Raw genomic sequence first — 16,068 nt, 5'->3', positions numbered from 1 at the left:
TCCTTTCCTTTCCTTTTTAATTGGCAATTTATCATGGCATTTCACCCCTCCCCCACAATACAACACAACACAGAGGCACAAAAGCAAATTCAAGCAGAAATATATTGGATGCCATCTCAAGCCTGTTTATGTTATATAGCCGTGTCTGTTCTAATATTGTCTTTCTAGACTGGGGCTGGGGACATTTATTTCCATCCAATGACCACATTCTCTTTGGGGAGCCACATACCATAGGTGGTCAAGGTCAAAGGTAAAAATGGGCACAGCAACAGATGCCCATTGTACAGTAGGCTAGATTCCAGGCACATACATCGTCTCCAGTAGAAGCTGGTGCATGCAGGAAAAAGGGGTTGTGCTCGACCAACCTTAACCTGAGTCCCTTCCCTGCCATATTACTTAAAACCAGCCAGGAGGTGGCTCTGCCTGTCAAACACTATTATTCATCTCTGTCCCCCATCCAAGCAAGCAAGAGGCGTTATCAGAATTCGAGAGCAGATTCCTACCAGGCAAAAGCACTCAAGAAAGGGTGTGAAGGCAGTGAGGTGTCTGGCCTGAGAAGAGAATGTGTGGTGGGGAATGGCCTGTGGTCTGGACAGAGTCCCTAGGAAAGATGGCTGGAGGGTCACATTTGGCCCCTGGGCTTGAGGTTTCCCACTCCTGTTCTAGACCTTTTGCCGGGCACTAGTTGTTGAAGCTAATAACTAAATGCTAGCTAGCAAACCAGTACATTTCTCATTTCCTTCTCCTTTCTCTTCCTCTCATTGTGGTGTCTGTTGAAACAAACAATGAAGCCCAAGCTACATGTTACAGGGAGATGTGCTGGGAGAAGTGAAAATCAGAAATCAACTAACTATAATGTGGAAAGATGTATCCCATATTCCTCCTCGCTTCATACTCCACACCTTTCCCTTCCTTACATTGCACCAGTCCAGATTAATCTGGTGATCTTAACATACACTTTTGACTTCCTTGCTCCAAAATGTTCAGCATACATCTCAAAGGAGGGAATCTTTTTCAGCCCTTGTTCTTCATGGGACGGAGGAACGGGACATGGCAGTAGTAGGTGGGGCCAGGGCAAAAAAAAAAAAGGCAGATCAAGGAATGTGACATACCTTTGTGCAATGAGCTACATTTCAGCCATGCAAAAATCAAAGGTTTCTCCAGACCCACACCAATCTTTCCATCCTCCATCAAGGCATGATGCAAGAGGCATGTTCAGAGTTCAAGGACACATTCCATCCAGGAAAAAGAACTCACTGAGGGCTAATTAGAGAGGTCTAGAGAGCTGCATTTAGCCCCCACACCTGAGGATCTCCTCTACTGGTACATTTCCTGACATTTATAATAAATGTTTGGCCGCAGCTGTAATTTGTGCTGCCACACCTCCTAACATCATTGCATTGTTGATACAGATGCCAGATATCCGCATTATTATTTTTTACTGGTTTTATGGTTTATACAGTGAATTTAATTGCTTGAATTTAATGGTCTGAGCAGTTGTTAATTTTATTTTTATTACCTCTTGTAAACAAGCTGGGGGTTCCTTTCGGACTGGAGGGTGGGGCAGAAATAAATACATATCTGGATGTGTTGGGTACAGTTCAGTGACAAGCAATCAAGATACTAAAGGGCTTTGAAAACTAAACTAAACTAAAGAAATTGTTCTGGACAACACAGTTATGTGTGTTCTAAGGGTTCAGGGGGTTGTGTGACCCCATGAGCTATGCCATTCCCTGACCCCAAGGCATCCAGTGACCACACCCTCTGCCATCAGCATGTTTGGCAACCATCAAAAGGAGATCTATGTGTGTACCAATGTACAGAGACCTTTCACACACCAGCTGAATACATAGGAGGCAGGGCCAGCCTGTGGCATTTTTTCAGTGCCTGCAGGTGGGGTCATCTGAATCCAGCTTCTGTGTAGCAATATTGATGTATATGTGAGCAAGAGCAATTCATGTTTTTCTCACACTCTTGTGGGTGTGTTTTCTTCCTTTCCCCCTTGTCTAGCCCCTTATTGCAGCCTCCCTCCACCTCCTGTCCATGGTTCCATCCTCAGCCACACTGGTTTGCAGCCAGGAAGCACCATCCAGTTCGGTTGTGATGCTGGCTACCGCCTTGTTGGTCACAGCTTTGCGACGTGTTCAAGGCACCCACAGGGTTACTTCCACTGGAATGAAGCCATTCCTCTGTGCCAAGGTAGGAGCTGTGAAATGAACACATTATTTCTATTGTTTATTTAGGATTATGATTTACCCTGCTCTACATATGGTATATTTTTGGAGTGGGGAAAAATGGGCTGTTATATTGCATAAATTAGAGGTCTGAAGCACAAGAGTTATCTTGTTGAAGGTGTCCAAAGGTTCATGACCACAACTCTTTTTCTTGGACTTGCAATTCAAGTAAAATGATGGTTTTCACTTTTCGTCTTCCCATTTTTTTTTCTTCTTGTTGCAATATTGTTATTAATATTCTGCTCTTACACTCCAAGTGGCCACCTACCCAGGGGATCCTTCAGATCCACAGCTGCTTAGCTTCAGCAGTGATCCAGCCTCAGGTGATATGAGACCATTTGCTTCAGCCTACCGTCCCATTTTCTCTGCCACAATTGCTGTGTTTGTGTGTAACACTAAGCCATGCTTTGTTTAAGTTGTGGTTTGTTTAGTCATGGGTTAATAATGAGTTGTCCTAAATGTGACTAAACAAAACATGGTTTCTTCTCTAAAGCTTGGCTTGTTCTTGCTCCATGCTTTTATAGTTTAAAGACCATTTGGGGTGGGGTCGCCAAACAAGCCATGTTTAAGGAAATGTCCTAGGTTCACATGTAACACTAAACTATAGTTAAAACAAACCCCGGTTCATAAGCCTCCAACAAACTATGGCTTCAGCCTGTGGTTTGTTGACAGTAAACAAACCATAGTTAAGCTACTGAATAGGGTCCAGAAGATCAAACAAATATTGGTTTAATAAAACATGGTTTGGCTGACTAAACGTAAGGCCAGAAGTAAAAACAACAACAACAACCAGGAGACAGGAGAGTGATATTTCTCAAGGCTGTCTCAAGTTCTCACCAGTCTCTCAAGTTACAATCCCAATCTAAAGCAAACTTCAGTTGTTTTCCTCACATGAAACATTTTGAGGGAAGCCCCCCAAAAGGAGCAATCAGCCTAATGGAATTTTCCAGGAGGAAGAAAGATCCAACCACCTCTCAGTCATCCGCAGCTTCCCCTGGCCCCCTAAATGGGAGTAAACATGGATTTGAAAGTTCCTCCTTGAGCAAAATCTACAGGGAAGTTCAAGGGAATTCAAAAAGAGTTTCTGCTAGATCAGCAAAATCCATTGTCACACAAGAACAACTGGATTATCAGATCTTTAATCAAGTGTTTCTGACTAAACATCCACCAGTAGTCTAAGTAGGGCATCGCTGCAAGAATCTTACAGTACCTCCTTCTCACTGAAAAAGGAGAGAGCCCAGTCTAACAGAAGTGGGATGAAAGCAGCTAGTTTTGAGTGGAGCAGCAGAATTGGGCGGTGCGGCCTACTCAGCACTAGGCTGGGGTTACCATGGTAACTGCAACTATTTCAAATCCCACTGGGAGCAACATGTTAAAAAACCCACCGGTGCGAGCACATCTCCACCTGTGAAAGCAGGAATTAATTATCAGTGTCTTCTGAAATGAAGAGCCACCTGATTTTTAGCTGCTGGAACCCAGGGCAGCCAAGTGATAATGTGCAGCAATTATCATCCCACCATCCCCAAAGCACTGACTACCCTGAAAGGGCATATTCCATTGAATAATGCCAGCTCCTGAGACGTTATAAAAAGATTTTTTTAAAAAATCAAGTGGCAATGTGTGCCGCTTTTGGGGAATGAAGAAAGTTCCAGCTGAGCTTCCTACAGTTATAGTTCACACAGCAGCACATGAAATATCAGAGAGAAAATTATTATTATTATTCTCAGACTAGGTCAAGCTGTTGCCAGCGGTCACTTTTGCTGCTTACTGAAAACTCTTTCCAGGTTTCTCTGGACTTGTGATTTACCTTGGCAGTTTTGCTGTGAAGTGTGTATTTCACTGTCACAGCACAGTAAAGTCACAAGGCATTGCATTTGTTTGTGGCTAAATGATCTGCATGCAAGGAAGTGCTTGGGATTTGATGTGAGTGAATGTGCTGTCTTGGTGGAAGGAAGGAAGGAAGGAAGGAAGGAAGGAAGGAAGGAAGGAAGGAAGGAAGGAAGGTTGGTTGTTCAGTCACCAGCCAACTTGCTTTCTGGGATAGCCATAGAGGGGGAAAAGTCCCTTTCCCCAGAACCAGCATAAAAACACAGGTGGACTCCCTCCCTCTTCCAGACCAAGGAGGACTGAGTTTCCCCTCTGCCATAGCCAGCATGCTGGCTACTAGCCTCTTGGTGGGCTAGTAATTTGCAGGCTTCTTTCCAATTCTCTATCAATTGCTACATTTAAAAAACCATTTCAAAATATGTATTTAAATGTGTATTTTCTCTCAAAATACGTATTTATATGTGATGGGCCTCTTCTTCTTCTTTTGCGATTACTTGTAGCCGAGTAAGATTGCCTTCCATAAACACGGTTTTAACAATGAGTCCGTAAGTGACTGTGGAGGCCAATTCTAGATCCACACGTCCTTCCACAGTGGGGACCCAAAGCAACTACTCTATTCCAATGGGCCTCAGCCTCCCCAGAGCCTGATGCCTTCCGTCATATCTGACCATTGGCCATCCTGACTGGGGCTGATGGAAGTTGGAGTCCAACAACCTCTGGAGGGCTCCAGGTTTGAAAGCAGGTTGATGTAGCCGAAGGAATAAATAGACACCACTTGCCATGGAATATAAATTCATGCACTCTCAGTGTTGAATAGACAGAAACCTTTTCCATTTTTCTTTTGAGAGTCAGTGTGTTCCATTCGGGTGTGGAGTAGGATCAGTGAGGGCTGAGCTCCTTGGCTCCATAGAGCCTGAATTATCTATTTAACCCACACTTGGTTTGAAATGAGCCAAGAGGAGCTGCCTGCCGCCAGCCTGCCCACTTACCCTCCCCAGCAGTTCCCTTATGTCTTTTTCAAGAGCTTACACTGCTGAAAGGTAGCCTGGGTTGTCAACTGAAGATTCAGCAACTGAAGATTCAGCATTAAGAAAGGCCTAGATGCTTCTGTGCTCTTGCACATGGAAAAGTAGTTGAAACATGGAAAACATAGAAGCCAGTGCCTCCTGGCTCAACAACCTTCTCTGTTTTTTTGGAGCTTGCTAGTGGCTTATTGGCTTATTGGCACTTTCAAATCTATGTCCTGATTCCTGATTCATTTCCTTAGCACATCACAGATAAAAATACCACTATGCCAGCAGGTGTCTCCCAGTTGAAGACTGTAGGATCTCTTTCAGAGGAAAATACCCACTCTAGCTTCTCCCCTCAAAAAGCCATATATTTTGGTCCGCTTTTACATCACTCCTGGAGAGCAGTACTCTCTGCTGGGTATCGTGGAGGAGCAGATGGGAAATTTATTACCATCCTGAAAAACCAGGTTTCTCTGCTGCATGTAAACAAAGACTCATCATACCACATTCTGCCAAATTTTGCAAACTGGGATGTCATTTTGATGCCAAAGGGGTGCCTCCACCTTCTCTGATGAACCAGTAGCAGAGTCCATTTCTGCCTGACCATCTGTGGTGGAAGTGAAGTGGATGGAAGTCAAGGGCTGCCTTTAGTGGCTTAATGAACTTTTTGGTGAGCTGCAGCTGGTCTGGACAGGCCTGCGCTCAGACTAACTAGGTTGTATATTGACATAGAATTAGTGGAGATCATCCAGCTGGAAGCTATGCAGGGCAATAGAAGCAAGCATGCCAGATGTTAAAAGATGGTTAATTAAAGTGTGGAATATCACAGTTATGGAGCAGATAACTCAAGAGGGGCCAAAATGTCTGCAGTCAAATAAAATTGTGATCATTCATTCTGACTTTTGGTGGGGTGGGGGAGCAGGGAATGGTTTGGAATTCAGATTTCAGAACATGGTTGCTGGGTTTTTTTTTTTAAAAAAAGAAAAGGCATTTGGGATGCTGTAACAACTCGAGGAAAGCCTTTATTATAACAAGCTAATAGTATTCTCATTCTCTCTCTCTCTCTCTCTCTCTATATATATATATATATAATGCACCACAATATTTATACCATTTATATATCTAAAGCATTTTACCTTTGCTCTTAAGGTGAAATGTGCTTTCCAAAGCCGCTTACAAATATCAGTGATAAGACAGCCCATGCCCTCAGGGACTGGAAGGGAGGAGGGAAAAGGGGGGGGAGAGAAGGAGGGGGGAGGGGGAGAAGGAAAAAGCAAGCTCAGGCACTAGTTCCTAGTTTTGAAGTTCAAGCTGAGAGACCAAGATGAGCATCATCATCCTGATAGTTTTGCACTATGGTTTCATGTATGTATATTAAACAGCATACACAAATACCTGGGCTGTCCACTTATACAGATATTTGCATGTAGTGTTCAACACCTGTATAGCTTGTGTACAGAAAGGAATAAGGGTATGTGTTGATGGCTCCTGACTTTGGCCAGTGCTGTTAGGGATGGGGGAGAAATTTTATACAATTTGTATTTAAAAGCTTCCCTAATTCACGCCAGTCAGCTGCCCTTGCATGAATAACAAAGTGGTCTGCTGCAATTTGGGCTTCAAGATTTGACTGAGGGATGCTGAGCTGGAGAATATATGTTCTAAGTTCAGGTACAACCACACACACACCCATCCGGCCCTGACACTAGTATTTCCTTGATTTATACGGATGGGACAAATTCCCCTCTGACTCCTGAGCAGATGGGCTGAGGGACAGCGTAAGCTGTCTGCTGTGTGAACTCTGAGCAGATATTTCAAAACATAGAAAGCTGCCATATGCTGAGTCTGACCACTGGTCCATCTAGCTCAGAATTGTCTACACTAACCTTTCCATGGTTTCAGGCAAGAGGTGCCCTTGCGTATTGAACCTAAGACCTTCTGCATGCAAAACAGATGCTGTACCACTGAGCTACAGCCCTTTGCCTGGGCCAGCTCCACAGTTGTCCTGCCCTGCAATTGGAAAATGGCCCTCATGTTTTGCACGGACAGGATGTACAAAATGAGTATCTAAAAAAGAGAGAGAGAAGAGTCTGTGTGCAGAAGTTCAGAAGAATCAGGCAGAAAAGTGATTTGAAAGAAAAGAAAAGGAATAGACTGTATGGGGAGGTGGGGATAAGCTGCATACCAGGCCCTCCTGATTGTTTTGATCAGATAACACCTGAAGGTTAAAGAGATTACAGCACTGGAGCTGGAAGGGGCAAGGATTCCCAGGCGCCTGTTGCTGTGCTTGCTGCTGTTCCTGCTGCTGCTGTGTGAAATTGGTATTCATCACAAGCAGCCGTCTAGACGCCTGGCCTTGCCAAAGGATTTGCTGAGCTCCTTAGTGGCTCAGATGACATGCACACAATTATCATTGCAAAGCCAGAATGCGACTGATGACCCTTGTGCTGGCCAGTGAGATCCGTTTGTGCAGGCCTCTTCCCCCCCCCCCCTTATCCCAGCTGCCACTTTATTTCATCCTAAGTTTAAACAGCTCTCATTCTCCTTATGCCAAGGAAGAGTGGGGCATTTGGCACTGTTTCAAGTGGATGGGGTTGTTCTAGGGGCCCCACTGTAGGGAATGAGACCCCAGGGGTGAAAAAACTGGGCTTTATTTCAGCCTGGTCAGAGACGCAGTTTGGCAGACATACCACATGCATGCATTTGTGTACACATGTACACAGCCTGGGAACCTCAATGCCACTCATCTGGAGGTTTAACCTAGGGCAAAAAAACCCCAGCTAGCATCCCTCACCCCATAGCTATGGCATTGTGAGATCCTTACAGTGTACTTTGTGTCATTTGCTAACTATATGACACTCCCCACTGAGGCGCTTATGAGAATTCTTCCCCAGATGTCCATTCCTGTCTACTGTCTGTTGTCCATTTGAACGCGGTCTGGATTTTTGTGTCATGAACTTGAACTCTCTTTTTTGCCTTCATTTGCCTTTGAGACCAGATACTTAAGCACCATACAACCAGGTGTAGTTCTGCCAACACTACTTACAGATCTGGAATAGGACAGATCTCCTTTCACTTCATTTTGGGCATTTGGATGTGGGGTTTTTGGGGGGGCAGGGGAAACCCACAAAGCAAAATAAAAGAATGGGGCAAAATGATTTGGGCAGCAATAGGACTAGGGTGGGAATTAATTTCAGCTTGTTTTTCAGGTGGACCTACTTAATTCGTACTTTTCTTGTTTGAAGGGAGGGACTTGTAATTATGGAGAGTTCCTTTTTTTCCTTTTGAAAAAGAAAAGAAGAAAGAAAACTCCTTCTGCACTGCAGCTGCAAGTTCCCTCTTCCCCCAAGCGCCCAAATTGTTTCATGGTTGAATCATGACCAACACAGCTGCCCCCTAATTTTTATTTGCCTGCAAATAAGGTGCTGAAGTGGGGCCAGCTGTTTCATGCCCCACCCCTTTCTTTGGAACCACTGCTTAATCATTGGTCAAAGTCGTTGGGGAGGTAAGGAGAAGGAATGGATTATCTCTACCACTTGCATTGATCTATATTTTTATTCCAAATTTTGCAGTCACAGCATTGCTGTTTCATGTGCTTCTGGGGTGGGAGGTTGTGGATAGGCAAGAAGGGCTATTTTTGGAATAATCCAGTTAGAGAAGCAAAAAACTCATGTAAGGTGCAAATGATGGCACACCCCACCATTTCCTTCCCAGCCCTCTCCTGCGGAGTTCCCAAAGCGCCAAAGAATGGGGTCGTTTTTGGCAAGGAGTATACAGTGGGCACCAAAGCAGTCTTCCAGTGCAAGCAGGGTTTCCACCTTCAAGCCCAGGAAGCATCCAGCATTGAGTGCCTGACAAACGGGCAGTGGAGTAATGGCAATAACCCTCTTCCATGTGTGGGTAAGTCCCCTTTTATGTAATGTTTCCCTTTTGAGAGTTATATGTTTGTTGAACTAAACATCAGGCATTATTTAAGAAGAATACAAGAGCTCTGCTGAATCCGACAAACGGTCTGTGTAGTTCAACATTCTGTTTCCATCAATGGCCAGTCATTCCTCTGGGAAGACTTGAAGAACCTTCCTTTGTAGTCTGTTCCTATCATCTGGTGCTCAAGAATAAGGAGATTCCCTTTTCAGTTTGCATGGCTAATTACCTCTGAAAGACCTACCCTTCCTTGCCATTTGTCCTCCTCAGCATCTGGTCTGGATGTATATTTCCTCCAATCACAGAGTTTCCAATAAGCTATTCATCCATTTAGCTATTTCACCTTGTTTGTTTGTTTGTTTGTTTGTTTGTTTGTTTAGAACTTAAAAAGAAACAAACCCAAACTTCAGGCAGAAAAAGGTTCCCAGTGCATCTTACAAACCATTAAACAATGACAAACTATCAAGTGTCACATTGGTAGCATTAAATGGTTGGAATGAGGGTGCAGTATCCTAATTGTGATGTGTTGCCTTTTGCTCCCTCCAAGCATCCCTCTCTGTGACCAACTCACAACTACTTTCATGCATTGCCAAATATTTGAGCTCAGTAACAGTGGCAGAAGCAGCCATTTTGCCTTACTTGTAAGCTTCATCAGGTCACAATACTGGTCAATGTTCAGCTGTGGTGGTGGGTCTTTGGTCTGGTTTCTTGCAGGTAATTTTGTTATTTTTGTTTTCTTCTCTTTCCATGGCTGGTGCTCAGCGGTTAGCTGCCCTGATATTGGCAGCATTGCTGTGGAGCATGGTAGATGGAGGCTGATCTACGAGACCCAGTACCAGTACAATGCACAACTAATGTTGATCTGCGACCCCGGGTACTACTACACAGGTTACCGTGTCATCCACTGTCAAGCCAATGAAACCTGGAGCATAAGAGAGCCCAAGCCAACCTGCAGAAGTAAGCTAGCTGCCACCTTGGCATTTTAGCTGCTCAGAAATGAGAAGATAAAGATGATGAGGGATGGACAAATATGCTGCAATGTGTTCCAATATTCATTTGCACTTTCATCTGGTATATTCTGTTTTGCAGCAAATAGTTGATCTCACTCAGGTGTTCCATTTCATTCACTAATGCAGAAATATATGTTATGTAACACAAAATGGATATTCATATTTCATAGAATCATGGAACTGTAGAGTTGGAAGGGACCCCAAGGGTCATCAAGTTCAATGTCTTGTAATGCAGGAATCTCAACTAAAGCATCCATGACAGATGGCCATCTAACCTCTGCTTAAAAACCTCCCATGGGAACCCATTCCACTGTCAAACAGCTTTTACTGTCAGAAAGTTCTTCTGGATCTCCTTTCTTGTAACTTGAATCCGTTGTATTGTGTCCTACCCTCCAGAGCTTGTTCCATTTTCCATGTGGCAGCCCTTAAGATATTTGAAGATCGCTGTCATTTCTCCTCTCTCATCTATTCCTCATAAGACTAGTTTTCCAGACCCTTGAACATATTGGTTGCCCTTCTCTGAACACATTCCAGCTTGTCAATATCCTTCTTAAATTGTAGAGCCCAGCACCATAAACATTATTCCATATGTGGTCTGGCCAAGGCAGAATAGAGCAGAACTATTACTTCCCTTTCAGCCATCAATAGATATTTGCAAATCAATTATCTCCCCTCCATTTTCCCTTTCATAGCTAATGACCGTGAAACCTAACCGTGTCTAGTCAGAAATAAGCCTCTTTGAATTCAGTGATGCTTACTCCCAGGTAAGTGAGGTTAATATTGTAGCCACTCTCTCTAACTTAGTTTCACAATCTCATTCCCCTCATTCAGGCGTCAGGGAAGGGTGGGAGGAGAAGAAAAGGAGAAGTTTAATTTTAAAATGAGTTTTTAGAATTAGCAGTCAAATTCAGATGGTTCTCCCCACTTTGACAAACAGGCTAGGACTTTGAGGAGCAGAGATAAAATCTACAGCTAACAAGGGATAATTTATTTTCATATATAAAGAACAATAATGAGTGATGCATTCTACTGGTTTTTGAAATTCACAGTAAGAAGCAGAAAAAAGACCGTCATCCTAACCCCACTTACCTGGGAGTAAGCTTCACTAAATTCAATGGAATTTACTGCTGAGGAGACATGCTTAGGAGTGCAGTCTTAAGTGCACATCAGCTGCTTTTGGCAGCAACCTTCAGAAACTGGAAGAGTGTAAATAACATACATTGCAAATTAGTTTAAATATCTATTTACCTGTAGGCCTAGCAGGGGTTTCTAATACAGCCCACAGTGTCATTTTCCCCCAAATCACCCCCAGATACTCCATGATCTATCCTAGGTGGGGCAAGGAAAATTGGTGGCTGCAAAGGAATAATCAGGACCCCTGAAGTGCACTCCTGGTTGTTCCTTGGCAAGCAAGATGTGCTGTCAGTACTGAACAGTTACTTGACACATACAGCAAATCATTTGCCTGCATAGTTGGATTGCATACAGGCAAAGAAAGCAGTAGCCATTGAGTATCTGATCAGCAGCTGCTGCAAACCCCATTCATTTGCCCCTGCGGTTTGATTTCAAACCACACAGACAAAAGAAGCATAAGAGAAACACTTCCTTTGCCTGTGCAGTTTGAAAGCAACCTCCCTGCTTTCATTAGTCTGCACAATTTGATTTCAAACCACAAGAGCAAAGGAGAATGCTTCACCTGTCATTGTGATGCTCTGCCCACATGTCAAACTAGCCCATAGGAATTGGGAGAGGTCTGGATTGAGCCTGCTGGGCAGATCCAGTTCCCATTCCTGTTCTAAGCAATAATTTTTGGAGTGGTTGGTCAAGCTGGAGTTCCTGAGCAATTGCATAAGTGAGAACAAGCATTGACCATTCAGAGTAACTTTCATTTTATAGACAGATACCCCCCCCCCACACACACAAACACATACAAACACACCTGCCTTTCACAGTGATCCATGTTTGGGCAAGGGGTGCCTTTCATTGCTGACAGAGCTGGTCACTAAAAGTGCCCCAGCTCAGTCTTCTATAAGCACTGCTTTTAAAAACAAATCAGAGGGTCTAGTCTGTCACTCACAGCAAGCTAACAAGAGCAGAAGCTGTGACAGCTGTCTTGTAAGCCCTGACAAAAGTGTTGTGTTTTAAGCTCAGCATTTATGAAAAGTGTTGTCATCCCCTCTCCCCGCTGCCCTCCCGTAAAAAAGGCTTCATATATATATATAAAAGAACATTTTCTCACTTTTGCAAGGACACATACTGTACTGCATAGCTATTCTAGCTTCCCCATTTTGTGGTGGGATAAATGAAGCCAAACCAAACTGTCAAGGAGAAATTGCTACTTAAATTAAAAAATCAGTTTACTATCCCAATCCCCATGAGAATCTCCACAGAAGCATAGCTGAGTGACAGGTGAGCTTTTGTGTAATGAGTAGGAATTGGGGGTGGGGAGGATTTGGTTCAATCGGCATTTTAACTGTGAACTGAAACACAGCTAGTCGTTGAAACTCTCACTTCTCCAAATGTTGCAGTGCAGTTCTCCAGCCAAAAATTGTGTACAGAAATTCACATTGCCCTTTAATATTTAGGGGAAAGTATGCATTAAAGTAGGGACACGGGTGGTGCTGTGGGTAAAACCTCAGCGCCTAGGACTTGCCAATCGTATGGTCGGCGGTTCGAATCCCCGCGGCGGGGTGCACTCCCGTCGTTCGGTCCCAGCTCCTGCCAACCTAGCAGTTCGAAAGCACCCCCGGGTGCAAGTAGATAAATAGGGACCGCTTACCAGCGGGAAGGTAAACGGCGTTCTGTGTGCTGCGCTGGCTCGCCAGATGCAGCTTGTCACGCTGGCCACGTGACCCGGAAGTTTCTGCGGACGGTGCTGGCTCCCGGCCTATAGAGTGAGATGAGCGCACAACCCTAGAGTCTGGCAAGACTGGCCCGTACGGGCAGGGGTACCTTTACCATTAAAGTGCACACATTAGTGAAAAGAAAGCATTATATTGGGGAGAAATTGCTTTGCAAAAGTCTGTATATTATGAAAAACACATACTAAAATCCTGATAGTTTTTTTTGTGGGGACTTTTTAAAAAAGCAAATTAGTGAGTGAACTGAATTTCAGATTAGAAAAATGAGAACCTGAAAGGAACAAAAATTAGCAGGTGCATCCATCCTTAATAGTGAGCAGGGTTCATCACTCCTTTGCCAATTTCTGTGGCATAGATCTTGAAGAATATGCCTCTTTTTCTTTGAGGTCTTCACTCTACTCACTCTACTCACAGGTGCCCAAATCTGTCATATTAAAACTGTTCAGTAAGTTTTTGCCAGACAGATCTGTTTGTTGCTTTCAAAGAATTACCAAGCTGTAAATACAAGAATTCTTGATAAGAGAATGCTCTCATTTGTAGGAAATTCATGTCATAAGTTGCAATGGAAGTCTTACAAAAGTATTTTGCACTCTGGATAACACATTTTCCATATAATTACTGCTGAGATGGGGGGGTGGAGATTTTGGCAATTGGATGGTGTGTGCACATTTTTGTCCTCCTTCCCTTTGTCTCCCCAATCCTCAGCTCTGAAACAACAATATTCCACAAGCTTATTTGGTTTCTGGTCCACAGGGCATCTACAACCATTAGATGATCCAGAATGTCATCTGTTGATCTTATGGGCACATGGACCAAGTCAGTAGTTTAGAAAATGTGCATCTAGTAGCAAATTTTTGCCGCTTTTGAACTCTGTACATACTAGGCAGAAATGTGGACATCACCACTATGGATTCATGTGGTCAGCAAGCCAGGAGTTGTGCTATGACAGCCTTCACTAACTTGGTGCCTTCTAGATGTTTTCTAGTACAGTGGTACTTCGGGTTAAGTACTTAATTCGTTCTGGAGGTCTGTACTTAACCTGAAACTGTTCTTAACCTGAAGACCACTTTAGCTAATGGGGCCTCCTGCTGCTGCCGTGCCGCCGGAGCATGATTTCTGTTCTCATCCTGAAGCAAAGTTCTTAACCTGAAGCACTATTTCTGGGTTAGCGGAGTCTATAACCTGAAGCGTATGTAACCCGAGGCATCACTGTAAAGCTCTCACCAAAAAGCACAACTGGCTGGAGATTGTAGGAATTGTAGTCCAAATAACCAGAGAGCAAACAGGGTGCTGATGGCAGTGCTATGATAACACTAAGATACTAGTTTTTCATAGCAGTGGAGTATTTTTTGAGGAAAATATAGGGCAAAGGGAATTTATTTTCACGTAACAAGTTATAAAATGGCATGTAATGTTGGTTGTGCTATATTAGATTGCCTTCAGTTTTAATTTGGGGTTTTTTGTATTCCTAGCTATGCTGCACTGCTCCTTAATCCTAAACATTATGAGCATTGCTGGGGGTTACTACCAGTGTATGGAGCCTTTAGGGAGGGAGGGAGAGAGAGAGAGAGAGAGAGAGAGAGAGAGAGAGAGAGAGAGAGAGAGACTCTCTTTGGATTGTCTGATTAGCTCTGTGTGAGCACTAATTGATTCCAAAACACAGACTAAAAATAGCTGTGTATGCAGTGTCTCATTTTGTAATCTGAGCTGTAGAAGGACTTTGGAGGGAAATAACCTTTGATCTGTATGATGGGACTGGCAGAACAAGATTATAATTAAGTGTTTTGGTGGCATCACTAGCAGTTTCTGTTTTGGTGTACAAGCCTAAGGTTGCTCTGGCTCTTTTAAACTTCTGCTGCAAATTGACAGCTACCTGCAACTCATTTTATTTTTTTCCTGATCTACCTACCTGTGTCTGTGTATGTAAAAAAACAATGCAAACTTCTTCGGAGATCATAGGTGTAGAATCCATTAAGTGTAAATTGTGGACCACAGCACACCACACCAGATAATTTTGCTATTCTGTCAAGAGCTTCACACCACAGACATGCAGACACATGGATATTTGTGTGCACACACATAACCCATTTGTGGCGCCAGCCTTGGTCTGCAAGAAGCAGAATATAAATGTTTTGCTAATTAGATTTTTTAAAGAAACTTGTGTGAAGCATTTTTTTGATGCTCAATATGATAGAAACTTCCTGCAAAAAAATCATTATGTAAGCGATCATTAATCCAGCTTTGTGAGCTGAGTATTCCTAGCAGGAGACCATTGCTTATTCTTTCTACCCAAGTTGTTTGTCCTTCACTCGGATGTTTCTCCTCTCCCTCCAGTTATCTCCTGTGGAGATCTGCCTGTACCACCCAATGGGAACAAGATTGGGACCCTAACCATTTATGGTGCTACCGCCATCTTCTCCTGCAATACCGGTTACACCTTGGTGGGCTCACGTGTGCGGGAGTGCATGGCAAACGGCCTCTGGAGTGGATTGGAAGTGACATGCCTAGGTAGGTGCTTGAGTACTGTTTTGCTGCTTTTGAGCCGCTAAACTGAACGTTGTTTGTAGCCCTGATGAACATCATTAAAGCTGTATTTCTGTGGCATGTAGATTTAGAATGGAGGCTGCAAGCTTAAATCAAGCCAATAGATGAATCAACTGAAACATTGGTTGATTAATCTCTGGTTGCCATTGCTAACCAGCTGGGATCTGAAACGCTAGATTGGCATGCACAATAAAAGAAAATATGTGTGGTTTTTCTTACTTGCATTACAGTATTTAGTTTATTTGTTTGTTAGATTGAAACATACCTTGAACTTCCTTTATTATCTCCCCCTGCCGGGAAAAGCCAATGAATGATCTTAATAAAGCAACTAAGAGAATTGTCACAAATCTCTGCAGTTCTTCTGACTACCTGATTGGGATATTTCTAACATTCTTGTGAAAGAACGGTTGCTTTGAGAATTTCTCCCCAGTTGTTGGGGTTACCTGATGTTTATCCTTGGAGTGGCATCAATTTATTAATGATAAGTTAATGATATCAGTCAGATTCTTATTGTTTCTAGCCAATAACCATTATAATAAAAATTTAAAAACAAGACAATACTGGGGTAAGTTCGACATAACAAGTTTGGGAACTGCAAATAATCTAAATTTAAAATGAGAAAGTTTCCCAAATCATTTCGACTTTTTAAAAAAATAATAAT

General features: G+C 43.3%; 1 protein-coding gene across 9 annotated transcripts in view; it reads left to right on the top strand.

Moving 5' to 3' along the window:
• CSMD2 (CUB and Sushi multiple domains 2) overlaps positions 1-16,068 on the top strand; it is a 474,291-nt gene that overhangs the window by 411,893 nt on the left and 46,330 nt on the right. For all 9 annotated transcript variants that reach the window (XM_083751582.1, XM_083751583.1, XM_083751584.1 and 6 more), the window contains 4 exons: positions 2,011-2,199; positions 8,783-8,968; positions 9,755-9,949; positions 15,198-15,371. In XM_083751582.1, the coding sequence (XP_083607708.1) occupies positions 2,011-2,199; positions 8,783-8,968; positions 9,755-9,949; positions 15,198-15,371 (744 nt within the window). The remainder of the gene's footprint in view (positions 1-2,010; positions 2,200-8,782; positions 8,969-9,754; positions 9,950-15,197; positions 15,372-16,068) is intronic.

The sequence above is a fragment of the Podarcis gaigeae genome, assembly GCF_964106915.1.
Source record: "Podarcis gaigeae genome assembly, chromosome: 8".
Lineage (NCBI taxonomy): Eukaryota > Metazoa > Chordata > Lepidosauria > Squamata > Lacertidae > Podarcis > Podarcis gaigeae.
This window is presented reverse-complemented; position numbering and strand designations above follow the sequence as displayed.